The following is a 17,717-nucleotide window of genomic DNA, read 5'->3' on the forward strand; positions in this document are numbered from 1 at the left end:
GTATTTTAAAGTTGTTGGTTTTTGCCACACGCTCATGTGACAGGTATTTCCCAAATTCCAAGTACAATGTTGTTTGGCGCGAAAAATGAAAGATTGTCTCAATCTTTTCCTGAGCTGCAAAAGTGCGTTCACGTGGATGATAAATGTGAGCTTGCGTCTTAATTTTAAAAATTTTATTGTTTCAACGAAAATAAATCCCATAATTTCGATTTTTTTTAAAAACGTATGAGGAAATCCAGTATTTTTACGGCAGCAATGGGGCTTACGTCCACGTGACTGGTACAGGTTTACGTCATGACGTCATATACCCCCTCCCCTGACAGTCTCCCTGGGAAGAAAAAAAAACTTTTTGTATCGTAGAAATCAACAGCCGCCGCCATCTTGACGCGGCTCCGAATCGGGATTTCTGGGGGAGAATTAATTGTCGAAAAATCGAGCGCAGCCAGCCCCAGCGGACCATGCACGGCATTTTCTCGGGCCAAATGGAAGTGCGAGCTCTTGCGACGAGGATTAATGCAAATACATAAGGGCGACTGGGCATTTTGTCGTGCCCAAAGCTCGCCGTGTATTTGATTTCCCTTTTAGAGAGCGGCGCTTCTCGCCGTCCGTCCATCCCCAGACGCCGTATTTTCCAGCGCGACAGCCAGCGGAAAAATAATCCGCCTCAAAGGAAATATTTTTCGAATTTTGTTCTTTTTATCGGAGACGGAGGTGGATTTTAAACCGGCTCGTTTGGACGGCGAAAAACAGTGACTCCGCTTGGACACGTCTCCGGCGAACGTCGCCGAAATGTCCTCACGTTGGCTTGGTACAATATTTCCTGATTGCTTTTTACTTATTGCTATGGAGTGGAAATAATTTTGCATGCAGTTTTTGGGGGGAAATTATGTGGGTGTTGGATGTTGGATTGTCATGGGGTGATCTCTGGCGGCGAAGAGGGGCGCTGTTGCCTTTCTTTTGAAACCTCTCACCGGGAAGCATTTTGCCACTCAAGGGAAAAAAAATCAATCCAGTGCCATTGATTCTTTTTGACGTGCTGTCATAAGAGAAGGTTAGCAATTAGAATAAAAGAAGCCCGGGACCACCCCAGACTGAGCCCCCAGAATGGCTGACAATCTGCTTGATGTCGGACCTCCCACTGCGAAGCGACCCAAACTCAATTCATCGCTTTCGGCGTCGGACGGCCCAGGTGAGTGCTGCTGCTTGTCTTTATGTTTGATTTGTCGCCGTTGAGATGGGAGGAAGATGCCACAGTCAAGTTGCTAGGCCATCCTTGTCTCTGTCATACAGAGGGCTCTCCAACATCTTAACTTGCGTCAGCTACTTTTGACACAGGGAAATTGACAAGTATACATTAATGAGCATTGCTCATTTCCATCGCACAAGTGACAGTGCTTGCTTTGCGCACAGCGCATATTCATAAGTGATAACCGAGGACTCACGTGATAGACAAGGATTTATGCGCTTTTACTTTGGGGATACACCAATACGCTCTGCAGTGATTTGAAATTTAAGCGGGATCGTGATTTTTGTCAACCACGATTGAATTAATTGTAGGCGGTACAGTATTTACATTTTAAATGTGGGCTCTGCTGCATATCCAATCAATCACATTCTCGATTAGTCAGCCAACCACTAGGGGGCAGACACTTGGGTATTTCTTAGCAAGGCTGCCTAAATTACAAGTAGGTGTATGTGGACCCTGCAGCGAAAGCTAAAAGTCAGTGGATGTCGAGTGATAGTTGATGTAGACAATTTTGCAGGGAAAAAATGCAAGCGTCTCTTTAATTTGGGTTCTCTGCCCCTTCGAGCCACAGCTGGCATTCGCTCTGTGTGAAAGGGGCCGTTACGGTATGGTGTGGGAAGTGGATCCAGCAGTTTAGCTCAAATCCAAAGGCAGAATCGTCTTTGCAAACAACGTTCTAGCCGCCCCCCCCCCCCTTTGAAAAAGTATGTAAAGATATCCTCGCACCTACCACCTGAATGGTGTACAGAGTCTTAACCCCTTCTCCATTTTTCCTCCTTAGATCTCGTCTCCCTGTTTGACCTGGAAAATGACCTTCCGGACGAGCTCATCCCCAACGGAGACATGTCTCAGATGGGAATGTCGTCGAATGGCGGCGCAGGAGGCCCTGCTCTCAACTCCATCATCCCGGATGCTGCCGCCAAACACAAGCAACTGTCGGAGCTCCTGCGGCCGGGTAGCTCCTCCATCTTGGCTAGTTCTCTCAATTCCACCAGTCCCCTACAAGGCGGCGCGGCGGGAGGCCAGCTCGGAGTCGCGCTGGGGAAAAGTCCGCTCGGGCAGGGCTCCCCTAATCGTCGCTCTCCCCAGGGCCAAAAAGTAGCTGCTGCTATGGGGCAAGGCAACGGAGGCGTGGCCTTCAATCAGGCTCTGTTGAACAGCGACCAAGGACATGGGTTCCCGAACCCAGCTGGGCAGGTGATGAATGGAGCTCTGGGAGCAGCTTGTCGAGGAAGACCCGGCGTGCAGTACCAGAGCCAAGGTGCGGCAGGGGCGCCCGGACCCGGAGCGCTTGCCGAGACGCTCGCCCAAGGAGAGCCGCTGTTGGCCGGACACAACTCGTTGCCTCCTCAGCAAGCGGGACGCGTTAATAAGGTGAGGGTAAAAAAGATTTGGCACTTTCCGACACTGAGTACCGTGCCTTGAAACTTTGGATGCTCGCTCGTTCACACACACTTGCAGCCCTTCTTTGTGGTCAAAGATGTGCAGTTTGCTCATTTAAAGGGGAAGTCAAGTGTGCCATTTTTTCGACAGTGATGTGAATTGAATGCATTATTGTCATGCTTATTATTGTTAATGATCACAATTGCATCACATTAAAAATGTGTTTGTGGAATATGAATGAAGTAGAAAAATGCACTTTGAAAGGGGAAGTCAAGTGTGCTATTTTCTCAACAGTGGTGTGAATTGGATGCATTCTCGTCATTCTTATTATTTTTAATTATCAAGGTTGCATCACATTAAAATTACTTTTGTGGAATATGAATGAAGTAGCAAAATGCACTTTGATTGTAATCATATCATATCAGGGGGTGGCCATTTTGCTTTGGACTGAAAATGACATTGCGGTGCCGGGCGGCCTCGGGTAGTGCCGGTCACCCCTCACCTGTGTTCTGCCTTTGGGCAAGTGACGCTGGCCGGCATTTTGCATCAGCTCGCGGAGCGTTCGTTGAGAGAAGAAGAGCCTTTTTCAACAGACGGAGGCTTGCGGTCACCCACGATGCTGCGAGCATGTGGCGCATGGATGCGTCATCAAATGCCATTAGAAAGTCAAGTGAATTTGAAAGAAACGGCGGCGCACCGATCAACCCTGTTGGCACTGCGCTTTAGTCTTTTGGAACAATTGACACTCAGGCTTTTTCTTTTTTTGCTTCTCCTCCATTTGTCTCTGTCCGGTATAAGCTTCTCTTGCGCCTTTTGGTCTTAAGATAATAGAGCTGTAAATCAAGTTTATTGGGGTTGGTTGGGCACTTGCTGGTGTGGGGGGATGTGATAGAAAACACAAAACAATCCAAGTAGCAGCGTCTCCTTGCATCTCAGTTTTGCCGCATCGACGTGGCTGGCTGACACCCTAGTAAATGAGCATCTTTAAACTGGCAGCAAGATGAAGTGAAAGTTGCGCTACGTGTGAATGGGAGCAAGCGTTCAGGGCGAAGCCCAGAGCTCTGCTCGGCTGTCTTGTGAGCCAGATCTGGTCCGCTTTGGGTCTCCCCTCCCTCGTCTCTGTTTGGAATGGCACGGGCTTGCTTCTTCTGCGTCTGGCCGCTAGGTCGATGCAACGTAGCACACGGTGCCCAAAAGCTAGCAAAAATTATCGCCTTTTTACCTTGCTCGCAAAATCTGCGTGTTGCTCTTCTGTATGAACGGCACCGGCACAGAGTGCTTGACCTTGGTGCCTTTCATGTTTGGACTTGATGAGCCCAACCCTAACAATGATGAAGACCTAACAATCCGTGAACACCAAAAGGGGGACTTTGCAAGGTTTGGCGTCACTGGCTTGAAAGAGAGAAAGCGGCAGACGGATGTTCTGAGCTGCATTTTTTGTACCATCTACCTCTTCCAGATGGGGATATCCGCAGCTCCGTTTGGCCAGCAGTACGCTCAGCAGATCGGGCTTGCGGCTGTCAATGCCCAACAACTCCAGAGGAAGACAGCCCTTCCCAACAGTCTACCCCAGTTTCCATCTGAGCTAAAGGTAGCCCGCAGTGTGGCCAACATGGTGAGACTGTCCCATTCACTTGGTTGCCCAACTGCTCTGGCCGCATTTGATGGATTGTGTCGTCCAGATTGTCCACACTGACTGAGACGAGTGTCACTCTGTCCTAATCCGAGATGCAGCAGCAGGTCACGTCAGCGGGGATCTTACCCGGTGGCGGGATGGGTGGCGGCAGCGGCGGAGCGTCAGCCGGTCCGACGGCCGATCCCGAGAAGCGCAAACTTATTCAGCAGCAGCTGGTTCTGCTGCTCCACGCCCACAAGTGCCAGCGGTGGGAGCAGGCCAACGGCGAGGTGAGGGCCTGTACTCTGCCCCACTGCCGCACCATGAAGAACGTCCTCAACCACATGACCCACTGCCAGGCGGGCAAGTCTTGCCAGGGTGAGTCTTTTGCACAATGGTGTGCTGTTGCTTTTCAAAGCGTGGACAGGGAGCCAGTCCTGCCGCCAGTTGCCAAACCTGCAAGTAACTGATGCCCACTCAAAAAGGCTCAGAATTGTCTCGAGATTTTTTTGTGCTCCGGGCATGAGGATGATGACAAGCAATTCAGTGATGTATTCAAGTTTCTGTGTGCGCTCTGCCATTCATAAAAGCTCTTGTTTATATGCAACACCCACTGCGAAAGCCGGCAAAAGCATTTGGCATTTGAGGCTTCATTTACTGCTTGTCCTCGTCTTAACGGTCAAATTCAAATTGGGAGGAGGGCAAAAGTTCTTTGTCTGCTTGCCAGAGCCACAGCTTATCTGATTTCTCTTCCCGTAGTGACCCACTGCGCGTCGTCCAGACAGATCATCTCCCATTGGAAGAACTGCACGCGGCACGACTGTCCTGTCTGCCTGCCTCTGAAGAATGCAAGTGACAAGAGAAACCAGCAACGTAAGTGCTGGATTTGTGGACATTAAAATGTTGAAACAAACAACAAAAAGGTATCAACTGAAGGGCTGTATGCTTTCTTATTGAGGTGGAAAATGCTCAGTGTCAGCCTCAAGTGAATGTGAAATTATGAGGAGGCGCCACCTGCAGGTGGCCAAGTGCAGAGTGCGAGGGCTGCAACTCATCGCAGGATTCCTCAGGAAAAGCAGGGCTTGTAATGGAATACGCAGGGGAGGGGCTTTGCTGTTTCTTTCTGGTGAGGGGGCGGGGCTTTGTAGGTGAGCCGCTCTCTGATTGGTTCAAAAGAGCCAATGACGAGTTTAAACCCCCCACCGAGACGGCACACTGCCTGAGCGCCGCTGGGACGAGCGCTCGTTGACAACCGTTATTCAACACAAATGGATTTTTTGGTGGACGAATTCAAAGTTTGACCTGGTGTTCTTTTGGAGAATGATTTCAACCTTCCCACCCCAATCCTCTCCCCTCACCTCACACTAAAGCCATGCTAGGTTCCCCTGGGGCCAGCCTGCAGACTGCTATCGGCACAACAGGGGCCAGCCAGCCGAACGCCACGCCCATCAACAGCTCGGCAACACACATCGACCCCAGCTCCATGCAGAGGGCCTACGCCGCGCTGGGGCTCCCCTACGGCAACCAGTCTCCTGCTCAGAACCAGGGCCAGGGTCCTGCTCACCAGAACACCCAGGGGCACCAGCAGCTGCGAAATATCAACGTGCTCGGTAGATGAGGAAGACCAACATTTCTTGTCATCAACAACAACTACGTGCCTCATTTCTGTCTCTTGTTTATCAGGCTCTCATCACATGAAGCAAATGGCAGCAGGCACGGGGGTCCCCTCTTTGGACCAGACCGGCTTGCACGGCGACTCCTTGCCCTCCTCACTCAACAAGTGAGGCGATCCATCATGTTTCCTCTTCTCTTCTGGGTTCGATTGACTTTGTTTGAATCCTGCTGCCTTTCTTCTGTTTGTCCTCCAGTCCACTATTGCTAGATGGGTCGACGGCAGGGGGCCTGGGAAACTTGGCTTCCGCCGCCCCGCTCTCCGCTTCGGGGAGCAGGAAGGCCTGGCATGAGCACGTCACTCAGGACCTGCGCACCCACCTGGTGCACAAACTGTATGTTGTGCGTGTGTGAGTGTGAGAGTGTGAGAGTGTGAGAGTGTGAGAGTGTGAGAGTGAGAGTGTGAGTGTGAGTGTGAGTGTGTGTGTGTGTGAGTGTGTGAGTGTGTGAGTGTGTGAGCGTGTGGGCGAGTGGGCGAGCGAGTTGAGCGAGTTGGGTGAGTTGGGTGAGTGAGTTGAGTGAGTTGAGTGAGTTGAGTGAGTTGAGTGAGTGAGTGAGTGAGTGAGTGAGTGAGTGAGTGAGTGAGTGAGTGAGTGAGTGAGTGAGTGAGACTGCGTCTACTGACACAAGGACATGTGATCATAAAGAGTCTAAACACCCACCTTACTCCACCCCAGAGTACAAGCCATATTCCCAACCCCAGACCCTGCAGCACTGAAGGACCGCAGAATGGACAACCTGGTTGCATACGCGCGCAAAGTTGAGGGCGACATGTACGAGTCGGCCAACAGTAGGGTAAATAATTCACTTGCCGTCTCAATGACAGCCGTGGCAACCTTCTTAAGGCTTTTGTCTCTTCTCTCCCTCTGACTAGGACGAGTATTACCACTTCCTGGCGGAGAAGATCTACAAGATCCAGAAGGAGCTGGAGCTGCGGATCCAGAGGCAGCCTGGCACGGTGCCTTCAGTGACTCAGGCCACGGGCTCGCTGGGACAGCCCGTCCGAATTCCCAGTCAGTCGTCGCATCTAGCACTTTTTCTTTCTGTGGCGCGGCAATCGTTTTTGAGTGACTGATTGTGTTCCACTTCAGATGGACCTGCGCCTATGCCAAATCAGATCATGAACCGTCTGCAGGTGACTCAAGGTATTGGGATTTCTGTTCATGGGAGTACACTCAGTTCAAATGTCACGTCTTGGACTCGTGGCAATGTCATCGACCGACGTATCATTGTTTTCTTTCTTAAGGACTCAACGCGTACAACGCGATGCAAAACGCGCAGTCGTCGCAGGCGGTCTTGGGGCCGCGAGCTCCCTCGCCCATGAATCATCCCTCACAGCTGAACGTGAACTCCATCCCGGCAGTGAGTTTGAGCTCCTTCGTATTCGTTAAGATTTTAAAAGCAACTGCAAGCAGTTGCTTTTAAAATCAACTGCTTCAATCAATCAATTGTTGTCAGAGCCACAACAAGAAATGGTCCAAATTTGAGTCAAAGCAACATTTTCTCAAAACAAAACTTCAGCCATCAGCAAATGTATTGAGCACCCACTGAAATAAAGTCTGGGCTGTTTGTTGACTTTTTTTCTTGTGACGCTGCCATAATACCAGTGGTGACCATGGAGAAAAGTCTGTCGATACCCACGACCATGAACCCCAGCACGGCTTTTTTCTTGTGGCGCCGGCGTAATACTAGTGGTGACCAAGGAGAAAAGTCTGTTGATACCCGCGAACATGAACTAGCTCAGTGCAGTATGCGGAATACAACGTCTTGGAAAACAGACAGCAAATAGGAAACAGATGCGAGTCTCGTTTCATTCAGCACAGTATGCAAGTTAGCACGTCAACTTGGTAGTGGGGAACAAAAAACGTAAACTGTGACATACTGAAGCCAGAATAGGTCGGACCCGCACTACAGTCTGTGGCATGCAAGTAACGCTGCTTCAAAGAGTGAACTCAAGACTGTCATTGTACTTTATTATGCGGCTTTCTACTGAAATGTTAAAATTCTGCTGAAAACGTTGCCTGTTCAGTCACTTAGTTTTATGTTGGGAACAGTTTAAGCCCGCAGAGAATGAGTTCAGTTGACATACCAACAACAACTTGGAAGTCAGTCGGCATGGCGTTCCACTCTACTCAAACCTGGAAGGAAATGAGATGCCTACCAGTACCGCAGTGATGTGTTCTCCCTTTTCCCTAGATGGCCACGTCCCCTTCGAGAACCGCACAGAATTCTGGAATGATGGCTAATCACGCAGGCAACATGCTTCCTCAGCCAGCCAACCAGACTCAGTTCTTGCCACAGGCACAGTTTGCCGCCGCCGGAGCCATGAATGTGAACGTTGGTGTGGGTCGGCCAGCAACGCAACCGGGTACACAGGTGAGATGTTGTCTCTTCTTTGCAATTTCACTCGACGGCAATGGCAGGCTTCCGCCAGGGCCACAAAGCAGAAACTGAGCGAATACGGCATCCTTTGTTCCATTGAGTTGATGTCTGTGGCTTTACAAACCGTTGGGCGTATGGACAAAATTTTGGAGCAGGATTGACCATGGTCAGTCACTATTTTTAGTCTTGGGATTGCAGCAGAAGGCTCAGCTGTGCGTTTGCTGCCCTGGTTTGATTTCATTTAATATTCAGGACTTAGAAAGATGCCACCCAGCACGGACAGAGTGAAAGTTCCGCCTTTGAGCAAGCTATTAGAGCTCCCTGGTGATAGTGTCCGCGAAGCTTTTTATGCCACCATCAACAAATCGGCCTTGTTTGCATTTTCTGTGGTTATCGTTCGCCCAAAATGGCTGCCACATCCCAAAATGCAATGCAGTGTATAGAATGCAATGCAAAATAATGCAATGCAAAATATATAATATAATATATATAATATTTTCTAATTCTAAAGAATAGCGTCAATGGTCTCTGATACAAGCGGTGAATATTTGGATACAAAAGTTACAGTAACACATGTAGACGGAGAATATAAGTACTCGTCAGTTAATTTTTCTCATCCTCTAGAAAAAATAACTGCAGTTTATTGCGTCATATTAATTGAAAGTCTTGCATTCATGAATGTGTTATGTGTTATCGCCCACATCCCCTCCTCCAGTGGCCAAGTCACACATACAAACTCAATGTCCTTTAAATGTCCCATGTCCATTGTAATTTTGTTCATTTCGTCCCAAACAGCCCCAGAACTCCATCCTGCCTCTGAATGGGCCGGGCACCCAGGTGCCCCAGGTGCCGGACACGCCTCCGCCCAACCCTTGCGCCAGCCTCCCAATGCAACAGCATCACCTGCCCTTTCAGGCCCCGCTGCCGCAGCAATCCTCCACTCACGGCTCGATGGGGGGGCCAGCTTCCAACCCGGGCCACCTCGCCGGCGGCCACCTGGGTCCGCCGTCTGTCGTCGGTACGTCACCTGAGCTTTCCCGGCCGCTCACGCCACTACGGTCGCAGCCCGAGCCACCCAGCCAAACGCACCAGCCCACACCGATGCGGGCGCAGTATCCCAGCACACCGGTGAGGCTTTTGACTCCGAATGAAAAAAGGCTTCGATGGTCTGCCGTCACAATGTGCTCTTTCCTCCTTCAGATGTCGCAGGCCGCTGCCAGCGCTGACAGCAGAGCGCCCACTCCGGCCTCTGTGGCCGAGGTCGACTCGCAACAGAACCTGCCAGACGTGACCGCCAATTCGGAAGAGAACGATGATGATGAAGATGATGAAGATGACGGTCATTCGGGGGGCAAGCCAACTGGAATCAAAGTGGAGGTATGTCCTTGAATTGAAGGACCAAGACTGTGTTACCTTGATGTCAGTTCCGTGCATGGTCAAGACTTCAAACAAAGAATCAAAGGCAAACTAGTTCAGTTCGTGACAAATTGCTGAAAAGATTTTGAACCTGACTTATTATTTTTTTCTTGTGTTCTTGTAGCTGGCTGATGAAGCCGAGCCCCCTCTGGTGAAGAAGGAGCCGGATGCAGCTGAGCCAAAGCAGGAACCGATGGACATTGAAGAAAATAAGCCAGCAGTGAAGACGAAACCCATAGAAGAGGCGGAAAGTGGGGGCAATGCCCCCGCTATTCAGAGCCACAAAAAAAGTGAGTTGAGGTGGGGGGACTTGCGTTAGGAGCCGTCTTATTGTCAAAGTTGGTGTTGTATTTTTTTGGGGGGGGTTTTGGTTTTGGGGAAAGCAACTCATGCTATAAAGCTTGAAAGGTTTTTTTTTTGTTTTTTTTGTTTTTTAAAGCAGCTCTTCTTTCTTTCGCTCGGCTGGGTGCTTATTTTGCCCCAGAACCCAATTGTTGAAAAATCTGTCGAAATGGTCTCAAAACAGCAGCCTTTGAAAATAGCTAGCAGTGAATGAGTTCAAATGTAGGCAAAAAATATGTTTTGGGGCAGATGAATGGCATTTCACTCCATTTCAATGGGGAACTTTTTTCATTGGATTCAATTTGCGAGCTTGGCCACAGATTGCAGTGAACCGAGGTAGCATTGTGTTCCAGGGGTCTCTATTGTTGACGCAACCCAAATGTTTTCTTTTTTTGCGTGCTTACGCTGGTGTTGCTGTCTGTGCAGTTTTCAGACCTGAAGAGCTCAGACAAGCTCTAATGCCGACGCTCGAGGCCCTCTACAGGCAAGACCCTGAGTCCCTGCCATTCAGACAGCCCGTGGACCCCCTGCTGCTCGACATTCCGGTCAGTGTCCGGGCACACGTACTAAACGCCCGCGACTTGACCTTTCTTTTCTTTTTTTGTCGCTGAATCTCTGCCTGCTTTTCAGGACTATTTTGACATTGTGAAGAACCCCATCGACCTGTCCACCATCAAGCGGAAACTGGACACGGGCCAGTACCAGGAGCCGTGGCAATACGTGGACGACGTGTGGCTCATGTTCAGCAACGCCTGGCTGTACAACCGCAAGACTTCACGCGTTTACAAAAACTGCAGCAAGCTGGCTGAGGTCTTTGAAATGGAGATCGAGCCCGTCATGAAGTCGCTAGGCTACTGCTGCAGCCGCAAGGTGAGAGCAAGTGAGAGTGCGTGAGCGCTTGCTATAGGGCTGATTCTCCTCTTGCGAGAGAGTGGGCTCTCCTCTCGCGATAGAGCGGGCTCTCCTCTTGCGAGAGAGTGGGCTCTCCTCTCGCGATAGAGCGGGCTCTCCTCTCGCGAGAGAGCAGGCTCTCTGCCGCTTCGGGATGTCCATTGGCTCCACACCTATTGGGCCCTCGCACGGGACACGCCTTAGCAGCCTCACTTGAGCGCCACGCCCTTTGTCTTTGCTCGGCAGTACGAGTTCTCCCCACAAACGCTGTGCTGCTACGGCAAACAACTGTGCACCATCTCAAGGGACGGCGTCTACTACAGCTATCAGAACAGGTGAAGCCGCATCCTGACTGCACGTAACGGTGCCACTGCATTTCCAACCATTTCTTTCCACGCTTTCCCCAATTTTTGCCACCAGGTATCACTTCTGTGAGAAGTGCTTCAATGAGATCCAGGGCAACAGTGTGACGCTGGGAGACGACCCGGCCCAGTCGCAGACGTAAGTTTCACTTTCAAATTGCTGTTCGGATCAATCACTGAAGGCAACTTGAACGCGCACACATATACCTCCTTTGGGTTTCAGCATGATATCCAAAGAGCAGTTTGAGAAGAAGAAAAATGACATGTTGGACTCTGAACCGTGAGTACGGGCCGCTCTTTGGCCACGCTGCGTCTGAATGCGATTGGCGTCAAACGTCCGTCTGTCTTCTCAGGTTTGTTGAATGTCAAGATTGCGGACGCAAGATGCATCAGATCTGCGTACTGCATTACGAGGTCATTTGGCCGTCGGGGTGAGTCTGGGCCATTGGTGTAGCGTCACCGTTGGGGAGTTTCTCTTGATGTGATTGCTTTTGTCCCCTAGCTTCATCTGTGACCACTGTTTGAAGAGGTCTGGCAAAACAAAAAAGGAGAACAGGTTTTCAGCTAAAAGTAAGCCCAACAAATGTCAACATGAAACGTGCGCAGTGTATTCCAAGGAGGTTTGTTTGTGCGCAAAGGGTTGCAGTCAACGAGGTTGGGGACGTACATCGAGGACCGGGTCAATAAGTACTTGAAAAGGCAGAACCACCCAGAGGCAGGCGAAGTGTTTGTGCGAGTAGTGGCCAGCTCTGACAAAAGTGTGGAGGTGAAGCCCGGAATGAAATCCAGGTAAGTGTGGCTGCCGCTTCCACTGCGGCTGCGACCGCTGTGGCTGCGACCGCTGTGGCTGTGACCGCTTTGGGACGTCCAATGGCTCCAAGCATTAGCTTTTGTGCTGCTCAGGTTTGTGGAGTCGGGCGAGATGGTGGAGAGCTTCCCTTACAGAACCAAAGCGCTTTTTGCATTTGAAGAAATTGACGGTGTGGACGTTTGTTTCTTTGGCATGCACGTCCAGGAATATGGGTCGGATTGCCCTTTTCCAAATACCAGGTGTGCAAAGCATCCGAGAAGTTTAAGCTTGTCCTGTTTCTGCTTGAGCACGCAGCCAAAAGCTTTTCTTCCTTCCCAGGCGGGTTTATATATCGTACCTGGACAGTATTCACTTCTTCAAACCACGCATGCTCAGGACTGCCGTTTACCACGAGATCCTCATCGGATACCTGGAGTATGTCAAGAAACTGGGGTACGTGACGTGAGCAAGAACTTGACACTGGAAGCTTTGTCGTGCTTGAAAGTAAACCAAAGTAAAACAAACAAACATGTGGACTTCGTGCAGGTATGTAATGGGTCACATCTGGGCCTGCCCACCCAGCGAAGGAGACGACTACATTTTCCACTGCCACCCTCCCGACCAGAAGATCCCCAAGCCCAAGAGGCTGCAAGAGTGGTACAAGAAGATGCTGGAGAAGGCTTTCGCCGAGAGAATTCTCCATGATTTCAAGGTGGCCGTCTTGTGCTTTTGCAGTCTTTAACCTCGATCGCAAAGATGACGTTTAATAGAAAGATACGCATGAGTGGACTGAATGTTAGTTGACTCACAGATGCTCCCTTGCACTTTATGGCTTTTGGTTTTTTTCACATTTGTGTTTGGCTTTCTCAAAAGCAACAATGACCATGTATAGAACGCATTTGAACTTCACGCATTGGTCCCTCCTTGGCAAGTGTGTCTCAAATTTCAGTTGGGTGAAAAAGATTAATTTCACGAGTTCAGTTCAAAACTTGAAACGCGTACATTTTCAATTCATTACGTGCAGAGTGAAATATTTCATTTGTCCTCTTTTTCCCATCCCTTACTGCAAAGAAAAACCCAATCAAATGAAGTCCAAACTTTAATACATTTCCATTGTTAATTTTCTAATGTGAGTTTCTTTCCAAAGAGAAAAACTAAAGGTGGAGCTTCTCGACCGTATTGGAATTTATCGATACGCATCCGTGCGATGAGTTTAGTTCTTTGTGATATTTTTGCATGCATTTCGTATTGTCCTTGGGACGTTTTTAGAACTAACATGGTTGGTCCCCGATTATGTAAGCTGCTGCTGTTGTCGTTGCAGCTTACGTCAGAAAGATCAGGTGAAATGTTAGTTCACACAATAAGATGACAGATAATCAAGATGTAAAACAAAGTGTTAAGTTGCTACGTGGCATCAGAACATAAGCATAAGCATAAAAATAAGTCGCCCTCATCATCATCATAGCTTGTCACGCCAAACAGCCAACCATTCTAGGGTGTTCTGACCCACTCTCAGCAAGCCAGCGTTGGACATGCTCGAAGGTCTGGGCGCTCCACACTCACACGACTGCTAAAGCATGTTGGTTGGACTGTTTTGGCGTGTAATGTTAGGATTGGTCTCCTTACGGATTAACAGGGTCATGACGAGAACGTTCCTAACTTGTCACCCTTCTTGTGTTTGATGTGTCTGGCCGCACAGTTGTAATGCTTTATTTCCTTGATGTTTCTGTGAACCATTGTTCAACTTGCCAACACTAAAAATGAAGTCACTGTTTTGACTTGGTGTCTTCTTCATTCAGGACATTTTCAAGCAAGCCACAGAAGATAGGCTGACCAGCGCCAATGAGCTGCCGTACTTCGAGGGCGACTTTTGGCCCAACGTGTTGGAGGAGAGCATCAAAGAATTGGAGCAGGAGGAGGAGGAGAGGAAGAAGGAGGAGAACACAGTCTCCTGTGAGACACCAGAGGTGAGCAAATAAGATTGGAATGTATTGTCTGAAAACCTCCAGCAGCTAACGGGGCATCTTTTTGAATCGAGTTGGGTCAATTGTCACATTCTCATTTGTCTTTTAATCCAAAGGGATCCCACGCCGACAGTAAGAATGCCAAGAAGAAGAACAACAAGAAAACCAACAAAAATAAGAGCAGCGTCAGCCGAGCCAACAAGAAGAAGCCCGGGATGCCGAATGTGGCCAACGATCTGTCCCAAAAGCTCTATGCCACCATGGAGAAGCACAAAGAGGTGAGTCATCTCGTTCTCATCTGGCTCTTCACTCAAAAGCCGCCAACAAACAAGCTCGTATTGGTCCCACTAATTATGCAATATCCAAACACACTTGGCACACTTTAGCCGGCTCTCCACTTCTCATTTGTGCACAATGTTTGTTCATTTTGGACTGTATGTTGTTGAGATTGAATGACTCATTTTTCTTGGGCAGCTGATCAGCTGTTTCTTCTCTTTGCAGGTGTTTTTTGTCATCCACCTTCATTCTGGGCCTGTCATCAACACGTTGCCTCCCATCATGGACCCCGACCCTCTGTTGGCATGCGACTTGATGGACGGCCGTGATTCCTTCCTGACCTTGGCCCGAGACAAGCACTGGGAGTTCAGCTCTTTGCGGCGGTGCAAGTGGAGCACCATGTGCATGCTGGTGGAACTGCACAACCAGGGCCAGGACCGCTTTGTGTACACCTGCAACGAATGCAAGCGTCACGTGGAGACTCGCTGGCATTGCACTGTCTGTGAGGTAGGCCACGAAAGAGATGCACATTTGAATTCCTGTCGGGTTGAATGCTTGTACGTTTTTGGTTGCGGTGTCTGTCCCCATCGGCCGTGGATGACCATATGACCGTAACGTCTTTTTTTCCTTTTCCTGCCGCAGGACTACGACCTATGCGCTAACTGCTACAAGACAAAGGGCCATGAACACCAGATGGTGAAGTGGGGATTGGACTTGGATGACGACAGCAACTCCCAGGGCGCAGAGTCCTCCAAGAGCCCCCAGGAGAGCCGACGTCTCAGCATCCAGCGCTGCATTCAGTCCCTGGTCCACGCCTGCCAGTGTCGCAACGCCAACTGCTCCCTGCCATCCTGTCAGAAGATGAAGCGGGTGGTTCAGCACACCAAAGGCTGCAAGCGCAAGACCAACGGCGGCTGCCCCGTCTGCAAGCAGCTCATCGCCCTGTGCTGCTACCACGCCAAACACTGTCAGGAGAACAAGTGCCCCGTGCCCTTCTGCCTCAACATCAAGCATAAACTCCGTCAGCAGCAAATCCAGCACCGCCTCCAGCAGGCTCAGCTGATGCGCCGCCGAATGGCCACCATGGCCGGAAGGGGCGCACCAGTGCCGTCCCCACCTCCTTCGTCCGCTCCTGGCACACCCAACTCTGTGCAGCAGCCTCACACGCCGCAGACCCCGCAGCAGCCGCCGCAGCCGCCCCCCAACGCGGTTCAAGGCTTCCCCAACAACGGCCGCGGCAGCAGCCAACCCCCGACGCCCGTCCCGCAGGGCAAACAGGGCCCCCGGTCGTCCCCACTCCACCAGCAGCAGTCGCCTCTGCCCAGCTTGCCGCAGCAACCTCAGCCCCAGATGACGCCACAGCTGCAACAGCAGCAGCAACAGCAGCTGACAGCCTTGAAAGTGGCCCAACAGATGGAGATGGCCGAGATGGGCACCAAAGCAAAGCAGCAGCAGCAACAAAGTTACGCCATGAACGGGATGCCCATGAACCACCCACGCATGATGGGCCCCATGCAGGGGCAGATGCAGATGATGCGAGGCCCGCCCCAACGGATGCAGGCCATGCAGCAGAGCCAGTGGGGTCCCGGAATGCAGAAAGCTCCTGGCCAGCTGCAACAAGGCGTTGTGGCCCCACAGCAGGCTCAGGGAGCCGCCATGGTGCAGCAAGGTCAGCTCATGCATAGAGCCATGATGACCCAGCCGCAGGGGCTTCAAATGCAGCAGGGCATGACAACTACGCTGCAGCCGCAGCAGAACGTGCCACGAGGGATGCCCAGTAACATTGGGCCCAACGCTTTGCAGGAGCTACTGCGAACTCTCAAGTCTCCCAGCTCGCCGCAGCAGCAGCAGCAGGTCCTGAACATCCTCAAGTCCAACCCGCAGCTTATGGCCGCCTTCATCAAACAGCGGACGGCCAAGTACCAAGCCAGCCAGCCATCGCAACAGCAGAGCCCCCAAAGCATGGCGGCCATGCAGGCCATGATGCAGGTGCAGAGGCCCGGGACCCTGCCTCAGCAGCAGCCTACGCAACAGGTGGGTCTGGCCCCCATGGGACCCCAAGGCCAGATGATCAGTGTGGCTCAGAATGGGAACCCTCAGCTTTACCGCAGACAGCAGTTGTTCCGCATGCAACAGCATCAGGCAGGCATGCCTCAGACGCACGCTCAGTACCAGCAGCAGCAGCAGCCAACGGCGGCGGTAAGCTACTCGCAGCTCCGCATGCAGCAGCATCAAATGGCTATGCAAGGAGGTGTCAAGCCGATGGGCCAGCTCCCTCCCTCATCCCAAATGGGCCAAATGGCCATGGACGGAGCCCAGAAACTCCTACAGCAGCGCATGCTCCAGCAGCAGCAGCTGTTGAAGCAGCAGATGGGCTCTCCGGCGCAGGCCATGAGCCCTCAACCACACATGCTCCAAGGCCAGGCGATGGCGGCGGCAGCTCACCTGTCCGGTGCCCCAGTTATGGGCAACCCTTTGGGCAGCCAGGTGCGCTCGCCGGCCCCGGTCCAGTCTCCTCGGCCGCCCTCGCAGCAGCCCCAGCATTCCAGTCCTTCCCCGCGGATACATCCGCAGCCCTCACCCCAGCATGGCGCCCTTCTCTCCAGCTCCCCTCATCCCATCATCGGGGGCCCCATGGAGCAGGGACATATGGGGACGCAGGAGCAGAGCGCCATGCTACCGCAGCTTAATGCACCCAACCGAGGGGGCTTGAGTACTGACATGGGCATGGTGGGGGACACCACGGGAGACACGCTGGAAAGATTTGTTGAAGGATTATAGCAGAAAGTTGGGAAACTCGAGTTACAAGTTTTGTGACCTTTTGGCTTTTTGTTCCAACACCGGGCCATTTTCTTCATCACTGCTGCAAAGGATGTATTTTGGGTTCAGAGCAGCCATGCAAGAATCGATGCTGTGGTCTTCGTGTTGTTAAAAGTTTATTTTCATTTGTTTATGCTCTGCTATTGACTTTTTAAATTTTGTACCTTTGCAAATAATTGTGTTTCTATTGAGTAAGGCTGCAAAGTTAAAGTGGGATTTAAAAAAAAAAAAAAAATTGTTGCCAGGTTTCACTTCTCAGTTCCAGACTAATTTATTCTAAGATGCCATCATTCAAAAAGGACTGCCTTTTGGGAAAGCCTTAATTTTCTTCCTGCTTGCAGATCCTATGGAGGATTACTGTGTTTGTATAGATTTAGGAACTATTGCACAGGCAGGTGTTCAAAAACCAGAATTATGTTTTTCTACTCGCCTTGGCTCAGTATTTGTCTTGCATATGTGCAAATAATCACTTTGTCTCTTTTTCAGTCCTAATGATTTCTCTGAGTCCTGCTCTTCTTTTGCCTGTGGTGAGAAATGAACATGTTGAAACTGCTGATTT

At 50.7% G+C, this 17,717-nt stretch overlaps 1 protein-coding gene across 1 annotated transcript; it reads left to right on the forward strand.

Annotated features, from left to right (window-relative positions):
- The first annotated feature begins 326 nt into the window (after positions 1 to 326).
- Positions 327 to 17,308, forward strand: crebbpb (CREB binding lysine acetyltransferase b). The gene is made up of 31 exons (XM_085934888.1): positions 327 to 1,189; positions 2,028 to 2,620; positions 4,089 to 4,244; positions 4,358 to 4,622; positions 5,004 to 5,117; positions 5,615 to 5,854; positions 5,928 to 6,024; positions 6,113 to 6,250; positions 6,593 to 6,710; positions 6,790 to 6,928; positions 7,007 to 7,060; positions 7,162 to 7,277; positions 8,112 to 8,291; positions 9,093 to 9,425; positions 9,498 to 9,674; positions 9,838 to 10,003; positions 10,482 to 10,600; positions 10,686 to 10,925; positions 11,193 to 11,281; positions 11,367 to 11,447; positions 11,532 to 11,588; positions 11,662 to 11,739; positions 11,811 to 11,878; positions 11,947 to 12,097; positions 12,212 to 12,358; positions 12,438 to 12,551; positions 12,645 to 12,810; positions 13,898 to 14,065; positions 14,179 to 14,340; positions 14,564 to 14,845; positions 14,981 to 17,308. Exons 1-31 carry the CDS (start codon positions 1,105 to 1,107, stop codon positions 17,117 to 17,119), a joined length of 7,032 nt encoding a protein of 2,343 aa, XP_085791014.1. The 5' UTR covers positions 327 to 1,104; the 3' UTR covers positions 17,120 to 17,308.
- Positions 17,309 to 17,717: the final 409 nt, after the last annotated feature.

This window comes from Syngnathus leptorhynchus, chromosome 16 (genome assembly GCF_054491065.1).
Source record: "Syngnathus leptorhynchus isolate UIUO chromosome 16, UIUO_Slep, whole genome shotgun sequence".
In the NCBI taxonomy this organism is placed as follows: Eukaryota; Metazoa; Chordata; class Actinopteri; order Syngnathiformes; family Syngnathidae; genus Syngnathus; species Syngnathus leptorhynchus.

What these genes read in the sequence shown, in the direction of transcription:
- crebbpb (XM_085934888.1), top strand. Translation starts at nt 1,105, where the DNA reads ATGGCTGACAATCTGCTTGATGTCGGACCTCCCACTGCGAAGCGACCC. An exon ending in GCGAAATATCAACGTGCTCG is followed by an intron (nt 5,855 to 5,927) that starts GTAGATGAGGAA and finishes CTTGTTTATCAG; the next exon opens with GCTCTCATCACATGAAGCAA. An exon ending in GACCCGGCCCAGTCGCAGAC is followed by an intron (nt 11,448 to 11,531) that starts GTAAGTTTCACT and finishes TTTGGGTTTCAG; the next exon opens with CATGATATCCAAAGAGCAGT.